Source organism: Gigantopelta aegis, chromosome 4, assembly GCF_016097555.1.
Source record: "Gigantopelta aegis isolate Gae_Host chromosome 4, Gae_host_genome, whole genome shotgun sequence".
NCBI lineage: Eukaryota > Metazoa > Mollusca > Gastropoda > Neomphalida > Peltospiridae > Gigantopelta > Gigantopelta aegis.
In genome coordinates this window covers 14498115-14517519 of record NC_054702.1, presented here as the reverse complement: position 1 = coordinate 14517519, position 19405 = coordinate 14498115, and the positions used below count along the sequence as shown (strand labels likewise).

Here is a 19405-nt window from a genome sequence, read left to right as displayed (position 1 = left end):
CTTATATGGAGCAGCGAGAACACTGCTCTCTCTCTCTCTGAGTCTCTCTCTCTCTCTGAGTCTCTCTCTCTCTTTGAGTCTCTCTTTCTCTCTCAGTCTCTCTCTCTCACTGTGAGTCACACTCTCTCTCTCTCTCTCTCTCTCTCTCTCTCTCTCTCTCTCTCTGAGTCTGTCTCTCTGAGTCTCTCTCTCTCTCTCTAAGTCTCTCTCTCTCTCTCTCTCTCTCTCTCTCTCTCTCTCTCACACACACACACTGTCACTCGGTCTCAGTCTTGACCAATGTCAACCAAGTGTCAAAATTACTAAATATTAAAACACCAAATAGCCATAGCTTGAAATTAAATGAGACGTCATTGAACAAATATTCCTTTCCTTTTTCAAAACTTCATTTTTCTTTTTGTATTGCAGGTAGAAAATCTACAGACAAAATTAGAAACCGAACTAAAGTTTGACTCTTCTCATATTACTCGCATGTACGATTTACAAAACAAGGAAAGTAATATTGAAAGCACGCTAAAAGTTCTGTCGGACAGAGTGAGAGACCTAGATGTCATAAACCCTCAAATAGTAGGGAAAATAAACACAGTCGATAACAAAGTGGAGTCGATATCCGGGGAGGTCGAAACGATGGGTAACTATGAACACCAGATGGCTAATGCACTGACTAATGTGGACAGGAAGGTGGTGAATCTGGACAGTGAGCTGACATCAATCAGACTGGCCAACGACCACCTGTCCAGGCAGCTCAGTAACGATCAGATGGCTAACCCCGAGTATGAGAGAGATATCACAGACTTGAAGAGAAAATTGGTGGATTTGATGTCAAGAGTAGAGGTAAGCATAGGCGAACAGGCTGCCATTATTGGGGGGGGGGGGGGGGGGGGGGGGGCAGGCTGGCTTGTGCCTGAATTAAACAAAAATGCCAGAATCTGAATAACTACGTTCATTCATGTTAGCATTACTACCAAACAGCTATATATGGTTGGGAACGAATCACTGCACATTTTTACATGGGTTACAACTAATTTTGAGGGTAGAATGATGGAAATACATGGTAAAAAGGTCTCAGGTTAGAACATTTTGCTTGAATATCTGTATAATTTTCACTCGAATTTGAGGTTTTGCTTCAACACTGGATGGGGTCAGTTGCCCTCCCTGCCCCCCTGTCTTGTACACTTATGGAGGTAAGTACTTGTTGTCATTTAGCAATATTTGTAGTCTATCCCAGGTGAATTCTATAATAGCTGCCTGGTCGTAATAATTCAGATACTTTGTCAAAGGTCGCAGGCGTTAATTTGAACCCGTGGAAGCAAGACAGTAAGTTTGGTTAACATACAAACCTGTAACACATCTGAATAAAAATGCAGTAGAGTGAAACAAAGAGTCTGTGACATTGAAACGGGGAATTCTTGAGCTAAAAATAGACTAGAGCTTGCCTACACAATAGTTACTTCTCAGACACAAGTGCGTTTTTAGAATTATTAAAACAATTATTTTATGGTATTACAAACACCAGATTAACCATAAATACTTTAACAGCTTTAATAGTGAAAATCTGCTGTAGTGTTTAAAACCTAGTGTCTGTGGCTTTAAGTGAGAGTGAGATCTAGCTCAATTGGTAGATGCTTACTTCTGGTGCTTGGGTCGTAGGATCAATCACCCATGGTGGACTCAGGAAGTTTCTTCCAGTTCCACGCAGTTCCCTGCAATCAGTATATCAAAACCTGTGGTATATATGCTGTGCTGTCCTCACTGGAAAAGTGCATGTAAAAGATTTATGATTTATGCAATGATTATAGATAGTCCGTGCAGTTATGGTTTATGTAATGATTATAGATAGTCCATGCATTTATGCTTTATATAATGGTTATAGATAGTCCATGCAGTTATGATTTATGCAATGATTCTAGATAGTCCAAGCAGTTATGCTTTATGCAATGATTATAGATAGTCCATGCATTTATGCTTTATATAATGATTATAGATAGTCCATGTAGTTATGCTTTATGCAATGATTATAGATAGTCCATGCATTTATGCTTTATATAATGATTATAGATAGTCCATGTAGTTATGCTTTATGCAATGATTATAGATGGTCCATGCAACTCAGGGGTTACACTGGAAAGGAATTTGTTTTATCTAATTTTCAGATATCTAGAGTACCGTATTTGTTTGAAAATTATTAAAAAGTGGTTAATTTAAATAACATTTTATTAGCCAAATGCATGTACTAAATGCTGTAGCCATTGTGTATGTATAAAAGTTAGCAATGGGCTAATTGTCAATGAGTAGGGTTAGCCCTGGGATTATTTGGCCTGATACAGTCATGTACAGTCACTTTAATAACTTGTTAAATAGGATTAAGGCAGAGTTCTGAATCTGCTGGACTTCAAATATAATAGTGTGTGCGAAATTAAGTATACACTCCACCCATTAATATTGAATTAGCCCCCCCCCCCCCCCACCCACCCACACACACACACACACACATACACTCACTCAAAGTGGCTATCGAGGATTTTCCCCCAAGGTGTCATGTCTGATGGATTGGGAAAATTAGCACGAGTTAATCATATCTGGGATATGTTTTCAGGCCACTGAATGATGCAGCACATGACGCACATAATTAATTAGAACACACATAATTAAATATATATACTGTAAACCGTGAAAAAAATGCGTGCATATAAATTTCGCGTCGTTCGCATCCAACCTTATGTCGCGAAATTAATACGCACGCACTATTTTCCAGTTTGAAGTGTGCTTAAAGTAATTTGTTTTGTTTGAAATATTTTATTGACAATAAAATTCACAAAAAAAGATTCACTCAACAGACACAGCCTATACACAAGCTCTCCTTGATGGTGACTAATCGTTAATTGTTTTATGTAACTTCAATCGATGGCGACTAATCGTTTATTGTTTTATCTACCAAAGGGTGTTAACAGTTAACAACTGAAGCTGTGAGTTGTGATTCAAATACAGGTGCGGTGGGTAGGGCCTAATGCCCTCTATAGACTCTGTACCAGGCACAATTGCTTGATCTAGGATAACAGAATATTGATTTACAGACAGTAACTTTATAACAATTACAGTGAGCTGTCTTTATCCACTTTTTTTTTTTGAGCTGTCATCGGTCGTTCGCGAAATTTACACATCGCGAACATGCGCTAAGGTATATATTCGCGAAAAAAACACGTCGCAATATTAATACGGTTTACATTATTGGGAAATTTTAGTATAAACATTGGAAATTTTTAGTGCCACTTTCTTTTGGGAAGGGGCCTATGTTTGGATCCACAGAATACCTGGATAAATGCCTAGGCTATAAGCCTGAGATTCTAGTTATGTAGACTGGTAGATATACTTTTGCTGATTGCACTATTTTGAACAGGTGTTGTAAATACACTCTTCATTTATTACAAGTATCTTCAGTAAGATCATACATACTCGGACGAGTAGTGCTTTTGGAAATGCACTACTCAGTGGTAAAACAATTAAATTTCGACCCCTGACTGATGGTCCATGCATTTATGATTTGTGTAATGATTACAGACAGAGTTCGACAAATCTACTAGCTCTTGGTCCCGGCTGGTGAATTATTGCTCTGGGCTAGTGGAAATTATCAACTGTAACCAGCCTCAGTGGCGCAGTGGTTAAGCCATTGGACTACAGGCTGGTAGGTACAGGGTTCACACCCCGGTACTGGCTTCAACCCAGAGCTGAGGTGTGTGACCAGGACAGCGTGCTTGAACCTTAATTGAATATAAGCACAAAAATAAGTTGAAATGAAATGAAAAATCAACTGTAGTACTATAATACATACGACACTAGCCAAAGCTTGTTTGAGGGCTAGTGACTTTCTCAAACATTTGTCCAACACTGTTACAGGCCAACCCAACTGTGATGAAGGTGATGAAGAACCAGCGGATCCTTGCCGAGGCCCTGCAGTCAGTGGAGCGTGAAATCGCAGTGTTTTCTAAACGGCAGTTCCAGCTGGAGGAGAACGCCAACGACTGGAACAGCCGCCTTATCGCCCAGGAGGAGCACCGTCGGACGATGAGCGACGTACTGGACACCATCTCACAGGCCCTCAAGGACGTCAGGAAGGATGTCGCAAATCTGCTCAATCCACTGGTAAGAAGGGAAAGGAGTGTTTTGTTTTACGACATCTCAGCACTCTTAAAATACTGGGGCTAAATTTACGAAGCCTGTTTTTCTTAAATGCTGGTGTTTATAAGCATTGTAAATTTATGTAGTTACACATGTGTAAGACTAAAACTCAGACTAAGACTTTTCTTTTTTAAATTCTGCTACAAAAAAGAAGAAGAAAAGCTTCTGAGATATTTTAAAGTTACATATTTGATGTCAGCATTTTACAAAACATGATTTGATGGAAACAATCTAAATTGGTCTACAGGATCAATGTTTATGGTTATGGGATTTCTGTGTTGTGAATGGATGCCATCTTGAAAAATGGTGGCCATTTTGAATTTTTGAATGGCCAATAGGCTTTTTCTAATAAGAGTGGCCCAAGAGGGTTACACATGCCAAAATTGGTGCTTTTATTACAAAGTGAAAGATTTTTGACTTATCTGCCACACTAGGAAACTTCCTTGGCACATGGAAAAACACATTTTTGAATTTGGTCATTCTGACCCCTCAGGGACCCCCGAGGGGAAAATTAATCCAATTTTAAAAATCTTTCTGTACTTCCAAAATTGGTATAAAAGACTAATCTTCATATGCATATATGATGTAACGGTCAACAGATGGTTTTACATAATTTGTTAATGTCATTAAAGTTGGGTCCCCGATTTGTCCCCAGGGTGGGAGTAAAGTTTGCTATAGCTTTATAAAGAAAAAAGTTAGAGCACGCTGATTTTTATATGCCCATCGATGATGGGTCATATTATGATATGGCATTGTCTGTCTGTCCGTACGTCCATCTGTTAACATTTTCTTGTCCAGACCATATCTTGTATACAGATGCATACAGGACCATCAAACCTCATGTGTAGGAACAACTTGGGATGGCAGTGTGTCGCGTACTATTACTAGGTCACTGACCTACTTTTCTCGGTACTGCACATAACAGTAAATCCTTTTCCAGATCATATCTTGCATACAAGACCATCAAACCGCATGTAGGAACAACTTGGGATGGTGGTTGATCCAAAACAAACTGTTCATCCATCCCATTGCAAACATTTCACATAATTAGACTTTAATCATACCCGTAACATATTCATTAATATAGATATGGTTTTCCATCAATCTCTTGATGGGCGTATCATGTACCTCACCGGTACTCTTGTTTATATAAAAAAATGCATTTAAACTAATTTCTTCAGATCTTCTAAACCATTTGTAACTAAATTTAGTGGGAAGCTTCCTTGACCCATGGAGAAACAAATTTGTAAATCTGGTCATTCCGACACCCCATCACTGCCCAACCAATCCAGAAAATGGGGTATCATGCCTTCTATGAATCTGGTAGGTGAGGTCAACAATTTACTCAGTGACCACTTCGGCCCACAGACCTCTTGCTTTCTGTCAGAACCAGTGCACCACGGCTGGTATATCAAAAGCTGTGGTATGTGCCTTTGTTACACCAGTCATGGTGCACTGGTTGGAACGAGATATAGCCCAATGAGCCCACAGATGGTGATTGATCGTAGACTGACTGCACATCAGTCATGGTGCACTGGTTGGAACGAGATATAGCCCAATGAGCCCACAGATGGTGATTGATCGTAGACTGACTGCACACCAGTCCTGGTGCACTGGTTGGAACGAGATATAGCCCAATGAGCCCACAGATGGTGATTGATCGTAGACCGACTGCACATCAGTCATGGTGCACTGGTTGGAACGAGATATAGCCCAATGAGCCCACAGATGGTGATTGATCGTAGACTGACTGCACACCAGTCATGGTGCACTGGTTGGAACGAGATATAGCCCAATGAGCCCACATTATGGTGATTGATCGTAGACTGACTGCACATCAGTCATGGTGCACTGGTTGGAACGAGATATAGCCCAATGAGCCCACAGATGGTGATTGATCGTAGACTGACTGCACACCAGTCATGGTGCACTGGTTGGAACGAGATATAGCCCAATGAGCCCACAGATGGTGATTGATCGTAGACCGACTGAACATCAGTCATGGTGCACTGGTTGGAACGAGATATAGCCCAATGAGCCCACAGATGGTGATTGATCGTAGACCGACTGAACATCAGTCATGGTGCACTGGTTGGAACGAGATATAGCCCAATGAGCCCACAGATGGTGATTGATCGTAGACCGACTGCAAATCAGTCATGGTGCACTGGTTGGAACGAGATATAGCCCAATGAGCCCACAGATGGTGATTGATCGTAGACCGACTGCACATCAGTCATGGTGCACTGGTTGAAACGAGATATAGCCCAATGAGCCCACAGATGGTGATTGATCGTAGACCGACTGCACATCAGTCATGGTGCACTGGTTGGAACTAGATATAGCCCAATGAGCCCACAGATGGTGATTGATCGTAGACCGACTGCACATCAGGCGAGCACTTAATTTACAATTTGTTTTAGTGTATGCAATGTAACTTCAATATGAAAACATGTAAATAGCTGATTAAAGTCAAATTAATTTGTATAATGCTTAACAAGAACTCTGGCAATACAAATATATGTATCGTTTTAAATTAATACATATCAAAAAACAAAATGGCCTTAAACGGATGCACTTTCCTGTGAAAATGTGGACATGTTAGTGTTCTTTAAAAAGAACATGATTCTGGACTAGACATGCTGGCGTGCATCTTCATAAATCAAGGCTAATATTCGTTCCTCGTATTCAGCCTTGATACATGTAGTCAAGATTACTGATATCCACTACTAGCGCCCTCTATTGGAAGAAAATTTGTAACACTGATTATGTCCCTTACACGATAATATCGCTGACCACTCACAGCATCGGTAACATGTGACAATCTTGAAAGCAATATCAAAAATTAACCGCCGGACGCTGACACTGCCATCTTTGTTTACAATAACAAGGGAATCTATAAGGAGCGTTGTGATTAGTTGCAATCAGATCTCATCGCATCCAATGAAATTTAAGCATTTTGTGGCACGATTTCTTGACAACATGTATCAAGGCTGAATACAAGGAACAAATATTAGCCTTGATTTATGAAGATGGCTGGCGTAGGGGTGCAACCCACACTATGTATGTATGATTTTATCAAATTTAATACAGTTAAAAAAAAAAAAAGAGAGAGAAAGAAAACACGTTTGATTGGGGAGTCATTGCCCCTGTGCCCCCCGCTACGCCACTGACTAAACAATAGACACACCCACAATTAATTGTTTCTTACTTTAAATAAATAAATAAATACTGTTCTTCCTTTACGCAAAACCTTTTCACTTTTGTATTCAAGGACATGAATACATATTCGTAATCGTCACCTCATATTCGTGATATGTATTGTATTTGCCACCATGTGTATTTGTTACACCCCTGAACAAAACAAACCGGCACATTATACATCTGATAGCTCGTGGACTGCTACCAATACACAGCCTACCTCTGCCATAACTTAAAGTAATAAAGAACTTGATATGTTGATAACTTTTTAAGACCTTATAAGGTTTTTCTGATAGTTCATCCAAAGTCATTTTTCCCTCTCTGTCTTTTTACCTCCTGTTTTCAGTCGGTAGAGAACATGCAGAGAACGAAACAGATAAAAGAGATGAGGTCTGATGTTGAAGTGCTGGACAAGTCCAACTCTGAGCTGGAGCAGGATGTGTTTCACCTGAGAACCGACCTGACGAAGCTCGTCAAGGATCTCGTCAACGTGCAGCTGTCCAGCTACGACAGCAAGTCAAGCATCATGGCCCTGGTGGAGGCCAACAAGAACATCAAGCTGGACTTCACGCGCGAGAAAGCTAGCCAGGTCTTTGCATTGAAAACATATTTTATTGCATGAGGTCTCACTACACATCTGCCATTGAAACCCATGTTAAATTGCCCAACTTCAAATGAAGATTGCCAATACAATGGTTTCTCGTTGATACTAACAACATACACCATTGCAAACATACATTATTTAAGCATTTATTTTTACTTCAAAATTGATAACATTTCCATTTTAGTTTTGTTTTTTTGCATCTGGCTGTAATACCAGTCCAAACCACCTGTTCAGGAACCGAGTCACACCTACCGTCTCTTCTGCTATACACCCATGTTCTAAAAAGTCGATGCATAATATTACAAAATAATGTGGGCAAAATCCAGCCAAAAGGCTTATCATTAAAAATACATATTGTTTTGATTCTTCCCCATTTACTAGAAGGGAATATGTGAACCACAACATATGTCACAATTAGGAACTGTAGTGGACCGTGATGCAGGGTTCGTATGCGTTTTGGAAAGTCTTGGAATGTTTTGGAAATTCGTCACAGTGTTTTCCAGGACCTTAAACGTTTTGGAAAATCAGGTTTTGTTACCTTGGCTATGGAAAAGTTATGGAAAATTATGTCCTTGCCGTAAATAAAATGTATGAAAAACTGGTTTGTTTCACCAATATTTACCCCCGACCCAACGCCCCGTTTTAGCCGATATAATGAGGTGCCGCTATAGCCTAGCCAACGAAAATGGTTCCGTTTTGGTAGTGGTTCCGTTTTAGCCTGATCCCGAAAGATTAACTCAGGCTATCTGCACTTGCGCTTGCGCAGATCATCACGAGTTTGCTGCGAGTTTGATGGATCTATGATTTGAATGACCATTGCACCTATTGACTCCATTTAAAATGCCCGGAAAGTGTGTGTTCAGTAACCTGTGGTTAACAAAAGAACTGTACAACGATTGGCTCGCGAAAGCAGGTCAGGATGGAGCAGATCCTGATCGTCACAGAGCGTGATGTACGTTGTGTTTAAAAACATTTGATATCGGAAATATGGGTGAGGCCACAGTCGTCAGTCACCTGAATGGGAAGAAACATTCACTAGTCACATCAAACACGAGGATTGTTCACTTCTTCAGTCCTGAAACAGCCAAACCAGGCTCCAGCAAATCCAATGCCGAGAGCGAGATGCCAGCAGCTTCAGAGACAGAACAGCGACAGGTAGGCTGTAATATTCTTGTGGGAAGACTTCCCAGAGTGGCAGGATGACATACACACATTTCCTTGAGCAAAAGAAAACCGAAAAAACTGAAAGTGAGGCTTCTAGAAAAAGGAAATTGCTACTTGAGCAGATTATTGAATTAGAGACAAAGCGAGCACGGTTAGAAAAAGATATTGAATCACTGTCTTCATCTGCTGATGAACTGGCAGAATCTGCTGAGAAAAAAGGAAATCTCACCGATTTGACTAAATCTAATAGTTTCAGGAAGACTGTGAAAGCAAAAAAACTTGAAATTGAGGTCGTAAATTGTGAAATAATAAAACAGAGAAGTCCAACTGATAATTCAGACCACAAACCCATAAGGAGTAGGATTTTGGGCATTTTAAAGGTATGGGTTATTAACTGAATAAGAAGAAAGGAACACGATAAGTTTTTGTGAAGCAATACTTCTGTATTCATATTTCTGGCAATCTTCCTTACATATCATCATAGTCATGTCCACTCCAAAAATAAAACTGCATTTTAAAACGCCAAAATAAATTACATTAATTTTTTTATTACTAGTAATCCTACATGTATACCACGCAGCTTAGTCAAAGCAAAAGTTTTAACTCTGACAAACATGTCTAAAAACTGCAAAAAACACTTTGTTGTGATTGAGTTAGCTTGGAAATGGTTTTGGAAATTTGGATTTGTGGGCTATGGAAAGTTTTGGAAAAGTTTTGACAGCCCAAGGTGTACGAACCCTGGTGATGAATGAACTCTCACCCGGAAGTCAACTGTGTAGTGAGACCTAAACAAGAAAACGATTGTGCACAAGTTTGCCAACTTACCAGGCCCTCTCCTATATACACACAATAATATAATGGTGACAGTTCCATAATTATAATATAATAGTAATGTATACGTGTACATGAAGAGTCCATGGGAATAACCTATGTATTTTAATGGCTGTGTATGTCAAGGTCACAATGACATACTAAATTAAAACCTATAATAATTATGTTAGGCCATTAAAAGGAGTTGGTAAATTATGCTTTCTGAGACATAAATATTCCACAATTGCAGAGTTGTAAATGTTAAAATTTAAAAATATCACCTTACTAAAAATGTAACATCAAAGGTTATTCCCTTGACCCTTCATATTTTATTGCATAAACAATGAAAGGATTGGATACAGTTTGCTATCTTACTAGGCCCTCTCCTATATACACACTATAATATAATGGCAACAATTACATAATTATAATATAATAGTAATTATACATATATATATTTAAAATTTGTATACAAATTTATTTATTTAACAATCAAATTGAGGAAAAGAGTGTATTATATACAACAGGAATTTGAAAGAAACTAGAGATACACAAAAAGAAACAAAGAAGTACAGAAGTATTATTTTATTTAGTATTAAATGATGAATTAATATAGTGTTTTGGGGGGTGTTTTGTTATCAGAACCAGATGATAACTCAGATACGGACCCTATCGACTGTGTATCGAAGTGTCCTGGCTGCTCTTCACAGTCTCGAACTCAAACAGATTCAAGTGATGCATCATGTGTCGCAATACGAGAATGAGATGCGCCGTATATCCAGTGATATCGGAAATCGGGAAAATCTCGACAAAGACTCTGTTCTGAAAGCACAGGTGAGCTGCAATGAGGACCAACTCTGTGTATACACCAGGGCCTCATTCCACGAAGCAATCTTAGCACTAAGATCACCTTAGGTGTGTACGGTTGTTAAGCACGTAAAGTGATCTTAGCACTAAGATCACCTTAGGTGTGTACGGTTGTTAAGCACGTAAAGTGATCTTAGCACTAAGATCACCTTAGGTGTGTACGGTTGTTAAGCACTTAAAGTGATCTTAGCACTAAGATCGCTTTGTGGAACGACACCAGGTTGTTATGTTGGGCTCTTTAATTTAGGGAATATGGATATGAAGTTTTAGTCTTAAAGTGCTGTGCCAGACCATACACTAAAATTTCAAATTCCACAATTAAATGCTTTCTTAATTCATTGCAATAATATTTTACACCGATATGTAAATCAATAATTACGAAAATGTCCCATAAAAGTATTAAAACATCACTCCTGTAGAACACTGCCGGAAACGACCGAGTAAAATTCTCGGTAAAAACATTTGCCTGTAAATAGCCGTGACGTCACGAAGGGAACACACTTCACAGAAACCTACCACGAGATGACTTCCAACACAAGCGAAAGTGGGACCGACAGCGACTGCCAAGCTTGATCATGCGATTCTTCTTTCGATGATGAATAGTGTAATAATGACGACTGGACTAATATTTGTGCAACACAACAAATAATGTCTTATCAGTTTGAACCTGGAACATCTTCCGACAAACCACCAGCTGACAGATGACGATGAAAATGGTCGTGGAGACAGCTTACCACTAATTTACAACTTTTATTCTTGTTTTGTTCTTTAGCTTTTTGTGCGAATTATTTTGCTACACTGTATGTTCTAATACTTGTGATGTAGTAGAAAAGACGATAAATAACTCTTGAATTCTACGAGTCAAGTGGACCCGATATCGGTAATTTTAAGAAATAAACAAAAAACGACTTTTAGTCCATCCCATCGCTCTATGAAGATGTTTTTTTGTGTGAATAATTTCAGTTTAGTTTGACGTAAAAAAAAAAAAAAGAGTAAAAGTGTTTTGGAAATAACAAAACAATACTATTTTTTGTGTGCAGTTGTGAAAACAGTCTGCTCAGAAATAAATAACTTATTTTAATTTTAAAAAATAAACAAAAACGACTTTTAGTCCGTCCCATCCATCTATGAAGATGGTTTTTTGTGTGAATAATTTCAGTTTAGTTTGACGTAAAAAAAAAAGTAAAAGTGTTTTGGATATAACAAAACAGTACTATTTTTTTGTGTGCAGTTGTGAAAACAGTCTGCTCAGAAATAAATAACTTATAACACATTCCATAGTATGAAAAAAGGTTTTCTCTGTGGGAGGTATAGTAAAATTAATTTAATGTATTTATAGTCTGTTTTACAGGGAACGCCTTTTTTCATACTATGGAATTTACAAGTCATTTATTTCTGAGCCGATTGTTTTCTAAGATGCATACAAAATTAGCTTCTTTTTTTTCTTTTTCTTTTTACAAAAAAACCCTACATTTTTGTAGGATGGGACGGACTAGGCTATAGATACTTACTTGTCTGTACTTTATTGTTTTAATGTTCTCGAACTGTAAAGAAAAATCTCACAAATGAACGAGATGCAAACGACAACAAATCGGATCTCGATGATTGCACGAACCGTGCATGAGAAAACAAACTGACCGGAGTTGAAAGCATAATGCAATTTGGGACATTGACGATATGCACACCAAGGTCGTTTCGGTGTGGATGGCGTCGGCTTGTTGTCATTTGTTTTGTGTCGCAGAAAAATTGTTGGTACGGCATCTTTTTTAAACGCCATAACACATGGTATTCCCGTAGCAAGCCAGTTCAGACGAATCGAAACTAAAGTGTCTGCTGTCGCAATGGTCTCCGGCATTTTCTTCCTGTCCAGTATTTCCACGTTGTTTTAATCAAATTCACACACAGATTTCTCACAGCAACATTACTAGGAAATGCGTGAAGACTAAATTTATCGGCTTTTGTATTGCTACAGCCGGCAACAACACGCCGTTTAACCATAATAAACACAAAAGAAGCAATGAACAATGGCGCTGACTATCGAAAGGAGTTCCCTTCGTGACGTCACGGATCAAATCTTATGGAAATTCCCGAAACGAATTCAGCTGGTTCTGTTTTTCAGGGGAATATTTTTAAATGGTAAATATACTGGTATATAATTTTTTTACTTTAAAAAAAAAAAATTCTAATCATATTAAATAATATCTTGATTGATATAGCTCAATACATCATACATCTGGCACAGCACTTTAATGTGACAGACCTTGGTTATTAAACACTACGATATAATTTTTACTATTATAGCTGTTTTTGATAAATGAAATCATACATTACTTAAATTTTATTGTTTAGATATCCATTTCCATACATTCGAAGTGTTTCTGGTCATCCTGATGTTTTTAATACCACGAAATGCATTTTTCATATTTTCAAAAATGCACGTACATCTGAGAAATAACGGTTATGGAGACGAGCTCTAGTCTGTTTTTAAGGTTTTTCACAATTCAACGTCACAGAATCTTGTTTTATTCTATTGTAATTATATAAAAATGTGTTACAAATTTGTAGATTAACCAAACTTAGTTTCCATTTTTTCATGTTAAAACTAGGGTAGTATATACTAGTATGTTTTTATAATTTAACTGTTTCGAATAGATAACATTATTTTTCTTCCAATAACATTTCCACTCTTCAATATCCTTTAGATACATTTATTAATGCATGTAAAAAATTATTAATTTACCGTTCAGTGCACAAAACAGCCGTTTGAGTGTATCAGTCTATTAAAGGTAGGGTCAACTCAAACAATAGCCTTATGTGTTGGAAAGATGCATACCCGGACCACCAACACGTACTGACACTAACAAATGAAAAATACGTAATTTTAGAGTTAATAAAAAAACATGATTATTCCTGCTAACTGGGGGCAGCCATTTTGTTTCGTTTTTGTGACATCCGGTGGTATAGCTTGGGGCGAAGTGACGTCAGCTCCGTCCATCTCCTCTATGCACAGTGTAAACAAACGCTCTAATTTACGACAAGGCGCTTCGCTTTCATCAACCTGACTTGTAAAACAACATAAATGACTTGATAGTATATTAAACTATTTAACTAAATATATTTCAATTTCCATCAATAGAACGAAATGGAGTTATAGTATTTTTCTTTTTTAAAAAAATCCAAAGAAAAAATGCATATTATTAGGCCTATTGGTAGGGTACGTTCAAGCAAAAACGACCACTCATGATACCCAAGTGATACTTTTCTTTTCTTTGGGACGACGTAATTGGTCAGTTTGTGATTTTAGATGGAAAAGTCTACTTAATCAAGTGTTTTACAGAATTACTTACAGTAATAAAATGTTAATGTCCATTACGATTTGAGGGGCGTCCGCACGGCTATCAGACAATACCTTGTGATTCTAATAAAAGAGGCACGTCTTTTTAGTGTGTCTAGACACTGTGTCTGGGCGACCGTTTAAATATACACCTGCCAATCAGGAACCACAGGTACAGGCCACGGAAAGAAAAGACCAATTGACCAAGAAAACACTCTGATTATTATTTCAGTACATGGGTTAATTTATGTACAAAACATAATAGTTATTTCAACACTTTGACAATGGTGGTTTATTTTGTATTGAAAAATAATATACTCTTCAAAAAAAGAAACGCAAAAGGGTACAAATGGGTTATAACTCCGATTTTATGTTTCCTACCAGTTCATGCTTTGTGAATATAAGGTCATTGCATGTCCCAAACACATTCCCACGGTTACATTCGATAAAACGCAGCTACTGTAAAATAAAGTTTCAAAATGTGAATATTCGCAAAAACGCAGCCACGTGCAAACCATGTCACCACTGCACGTGCGTTGTCTGCACGTGCAACATGAACACCGACAGTATAAAAGTGCAGGGTGTTCGCTTGCCTGGCCTCTGTATCTGGCCGACAGTTGACAATCCAGGACATGCCACGTCTCAGTGAACCGCAGAGAAACAATGCCATCGGCCGACTAGACGCAGGCGAATCCAGAACGGCCGTTGCCAGGGCATTCCATGTGTCCCCAAGCACCATCTCCAGACTGTGGGACCGTTACCAGCAACATGGATCAACACGTGACCTCCCTAGATCCGGTCGACCACGGGTCACTACCCCCGGGCAGGACCGCTACATCCGGGTACGCCACCTTCGGGAATGATTGACTACTGCCACCTCCACACGTGAGGTAGGAATTCGTGCCAGACGTCCAGTTCGAGGTGTCATCTTAACACCACAACACCGTCGACTCCGACTGCAGTGGTGCCAGATTCATCGACAATGGTTCAGTGACGAGTCCCGATTTCTGCTCCGACGTCATGATGGAAGATGTCGCGTGTATAGGCGTCGTGGTGAACGTTATGCGGCAAACTGCGTGCAGGAAGTGGACAGATTCGGCGGGGGTAGTGTCATGGTGTGGGCAGCCATCTCACACACTGGCAGAACTGACCTGGTCCACGTGCAGGGCAACCTGAATGCACAGGGCTACATTGACCAGATCCTCCGGCCACACATCGTTCCAGTTATGGCCAACGCCAACGCAGTGTTCCAACATGACAACGCCAGGCCTCACACAGCACGTCTCACAACGGCTTTCCTACAGAACAACAACATTAATGTCCTTCCTTGGCCATCGACATCACCGGATTTGAACCCAAGTGAGCATCTATGGGACGAGTTGGACCGACGCCTCCGACAGTGACAACCACAGCCCCAGACCCTGCCCGAGCTGGCAGCAGCCTTGCAGGCCGAGTGGGCCACCATCCTCCGGGACGTCATCCGTACTCTGGTTGCTTCAATGGGCAGGCGGTGCCAGGCAGTTGTCAACACACGCGGAGGCCACACCCGGTATTGACTCCAGATGACCTTGACCTTGGTGGTGTGTCCTATCACTTACTCACAATGGACTAGAGTGAATTGTGAACAATCCTGCAACATTTGGTAATTATCGGACTCACCATTCAATAATTAAATCAATTCTCCAAATGTTACGACAATGTGGTTTTGCGTTTCTTCTTTTGAAGAGTATATATAATTGTTGATGGCTTACTGGGATGGTTATTATTAAAGAACATTGCGATGCATCCGCAAAAATGTTTTGTTTCTTCAGTTCGAAGAATAATTCCTGATGTGACACATTAGGTATTATGTAACCACCAGCTTGCCAGAGGGTGTATTCACTGGGATTGTACAAAATGGCTGCACCCGTTATATATAATAGCCGTCACATTTAACCATTTTATTACTTAACTATACAATTATACTTGTTGATATTAAGCAGTAATGTGCATTATATATCGTTGAATATGCATACCAGGCCAAATGTCTTAATTGTCCCCTCCTTTAAAGAATGGCAGTAGATATGTTTGTTGTATTAAGACAGTTAATAGCGAACACACACAGTTATTAGTCCCCTACCAGTCCAACCTGAGGGGACTGCAGGTTTTGTCTCCGACCTTCTGTCCGTGTGTATGTCTATCTGTCCATCTGTTCCACATAGTTTTCCGATTGTTTGTTTTTTCGCATTGCTTCAAGATATGGAACTGAAATTTCTTATATAGTTTTATCATGTGCAGATCAAGTTTGACTTTTATGGGGATTTAATCAAGGGCCATAACTGTTTAACATGCAGTTTATACATGTTTTACAGTTATGGCCATTTACCGTAGGCGATATGAACATTTGTGGTCTTTGATAGAGGATGTGTATTGCTTTAGCAGTACTCACACAGGGCTATATAGCCCAGTACTGTCATTAACAGCTGCTGTTGAGTTGTCAATATTCAGAAATGCATTTAAAGTTATTTTAATTTAATTGAGGTCAGCATGTTTGTAGTTTGGGCCTGTAGTGCAATGGACAATAGGATTGATCCCCAACTGGGGGTTTTCCCATCTTAGCCAGCGCTATGTCCGTAGGAAAGTGTGTATAAAAGATCTCTTCCCCCGGTTTTCCCCATCTCAACCAGCACTCCAGGATTGGTCCGTGGGAAAGTGTCTATAAAAGATTGTTTCCTGCCATTAGGTAGGAATATCATAGACGTCTGTGAGTTTCCTGTAACACTAGACAAATTGTTAGTATAATAATAAATTAGACAGATAGTTGTAATTTACACTGTGCTGAGGTGTCATTGAAAGAAACATTCCTTTACGTAGGAAATTGTTTTTGTCTGATAGTTCCAATGTTTCAGATTTCCGTAGTAAGTTTTCAGTTTAGATGTTTTGTTTGCGTGTTTTTACAGATTAAGCAGGATATGCCTCTAATTTTGGACATGAGAAAGTTTCAGATTAGGCTGTTTAAGCAGGTGTATGAGCTGAAGAGAGAACTCTTCACTGTCCAGAGGAAACTGAAGGCTCGGAAGTTAGTCGCCCAACAACTCGCATCCAAAGCTGCTGAACCAAGTGAAGGTGATGATGAACTTCACCCAGTCATAACCTGGGCCCTTATTTTCAAGCTATCTTAGTACTACGCGTTGGGGGCTATGACATATGTCATCATAGCCTACAGCAGATTTATTATATATCGTAGTACTAAGATAGCTTCAAAAAGAAGTGGGCTGGAATTCAATCTAATCTTTTACCTTTGTTTATAACCAATGATTCATTAATCAATGTGTTCAAGTAGTGTCCTTAAACAAAACAAAGTTTAACTTTTGTAATTTCTTATGATGCAGTAGAGTTAAAATTTTGTTTCTCCTCCTTATTTTTCAACTGTGCTTGTATTGTATGCTATAAAATCGTGATGTTTGGGGAAGGGGAGGTTGTTGTTTTTATGGGTTCTTTTATTTTAAATGTTTTTCATATTGCAGGAACATTTCACAGTGATGAAGAAAATCTTACAAATAAATGGTTTAAAAACAGAATGGTAAGTCTACCGGCTTCAGTGGTGTAGTGGTTGACCTATATCATATGTGACATTATTATCCCTTAAGAGATTCACCAATCATTTTTCCTTATTGACTTCATTTTTGTTCCTGAATTATGACATAATTATTATTATGGTTTTTTTTTAATTAAACTAATGACACAAAATACCAAGTGGCTTCTAACATTAGCCAAGCTCGATACTCCAAGTTTGATGGTAAATACATTTTGCTTAAACCTAGATATAATACCAATAGGCCACAGCTAAACTAATGGGTTACGTTAAAGCAGACCACTACTGTTTTTGAACGGCAATAAATATTGTTTAAACAAAGTTAAACCAAACCAGTTTTTAACAATAGCCAGAACAATGTACTGAGGTATGATTAACAAACAAACTTTCCTTTCTTTTCAAGCTTTACTTTTAGTGTATGTGTCGTATGTTATGTAGTTAGTTTTTTTAAATGTTTTTTTTTAGTCCCTTACCAGTCCCACTGGAGGACTATAAGTTTTTAACAATAGCCAGAACAAAGTACTGAGGTATGATTAATAAAGAAACATTCCTACTGTTTCAAGTATGTTATGTGGTTGGGGTTTTTAAAAAGGTTTTTTTTTAGTCCCCTATTGGTCCCACTGAAAGGACTATAAGTTTTGTCGCTGTCCATCTGTATGTCTGTTTTTCTGTCTCACATATTTTGAAATTTTTGTATAGCTTTTATCATGTAGAGCTATAGATCAAGTTTGACCTTATGGGGATTTGCCCATTTTTGACAGAGTTATGGCCCTTGAAATTAGGAGATATGAAAATTAGGGGACATGTATTGCTTTAGCAATACTCTTAGAATGCTTGTTTTCTCTTATCCCAACTGTTTCCTATATTATATTACTTTCTCTTCTTTGAATTCCATCTCATTTCTAACCAATCTTAGCTGTGTGTACTGTCCACCTCCACATCCCAGGCCTTGTTTCTCCAATCATGACAGGTGCTTATCTCTTGTAACCATCCTGTCCACACTTTCAGTTTCTCATCAGCTTTAACTGTGAGCTTAGCTATGTAGTAGTAGTATTTTTTATTATTATTTTTTTCTTTTTTTTACTTCTTGCTGTAGCGTGAACCATCAGTGGAAAGCAATGTGCTACCATTTCCTGAACCATCAGTGGAAAGCAACGACCTACCATTACCTGAACCATCAGTGGAAAGCAATGTGCTACCATTTCCTGAACCATCAGTGGAAAGTAATGAGCTACCGTTTCCATCAGGAAAGACCGACAAGGACCGGCGGAAATGGTTATCATGGTTTAATATGAGACGGCTAGGTAACGGGAAATCACAGAATTCAAAAATGAAATCAATTTGATATTTAACCTGTGGCTGAAGACCTACTGCAATACATATGTTGGACTTCATGTTGTATATTATCCCCATGGTTTAGAATAAACGGTTTCACAATGACCTTATTATTTCATGCTATCTTTATGACATGGGCCATAACAATATTGTCAAAGCACACTTCTATCGTCACTAGTCTGTATAACAGCTACAAGCTTGCGGCAGTTGTGATTTATAAAATAGACATCATCAATGTGTCTGAAATTGTAGATAGCACTATACCAAATAACATCGGGCAGAACCAATTTTTTCAGATACAGTTATGTACCTTGGAATAAGTTGATCATTGCTTGTATTA

General features: G+C 38.7%; 1 protein-coding gene across 2 annotated transcripts in view; it reads left to right on the top strand.

Annotated features, from left to right (window-relative positions):
* LOC121372691 (cytadherence high molecular weight protein 2-like) overlaps positions 1 to 19170 on the top strand; it is a 46331-nt gene extending 27161 nt beyond the window's left edge. For both annotated transcript variants that reach the window (XM_041499151.1, XM_041499152.1), the window contains 7 exons: positions 409 to 834; positions 3895 to 4140; positions 7724 to 7966; positions 10598 to 10789; positions 17096 to 17261; positions 17663 to 17718; positions 18827 to 19170. In XM_041499151.1, coding sequence (XP_041355085.1) covers positions 409 to 834; positions 3895 to 4140; positions 7724 to 7966; positions 10598 to 10789; positions 17096 to 17261; positions 17663 to 17718; positions 18827 to 19075 — 1578 coding nt within the window. In that variant the 3' untranslated portion in view covers positions 19076 to 19170. The remainder of the gene's footprint in view (positions 1 to 408; positions 835 to 3894; positions 4141 to 7723; positions 7967 to 10597; positions 10790 to 17095; positions 17262 to 17662; positions 17719 to 18826) is intronic.
* Positions 19171 to 19405: the final 235 nt, after the last annotated feature.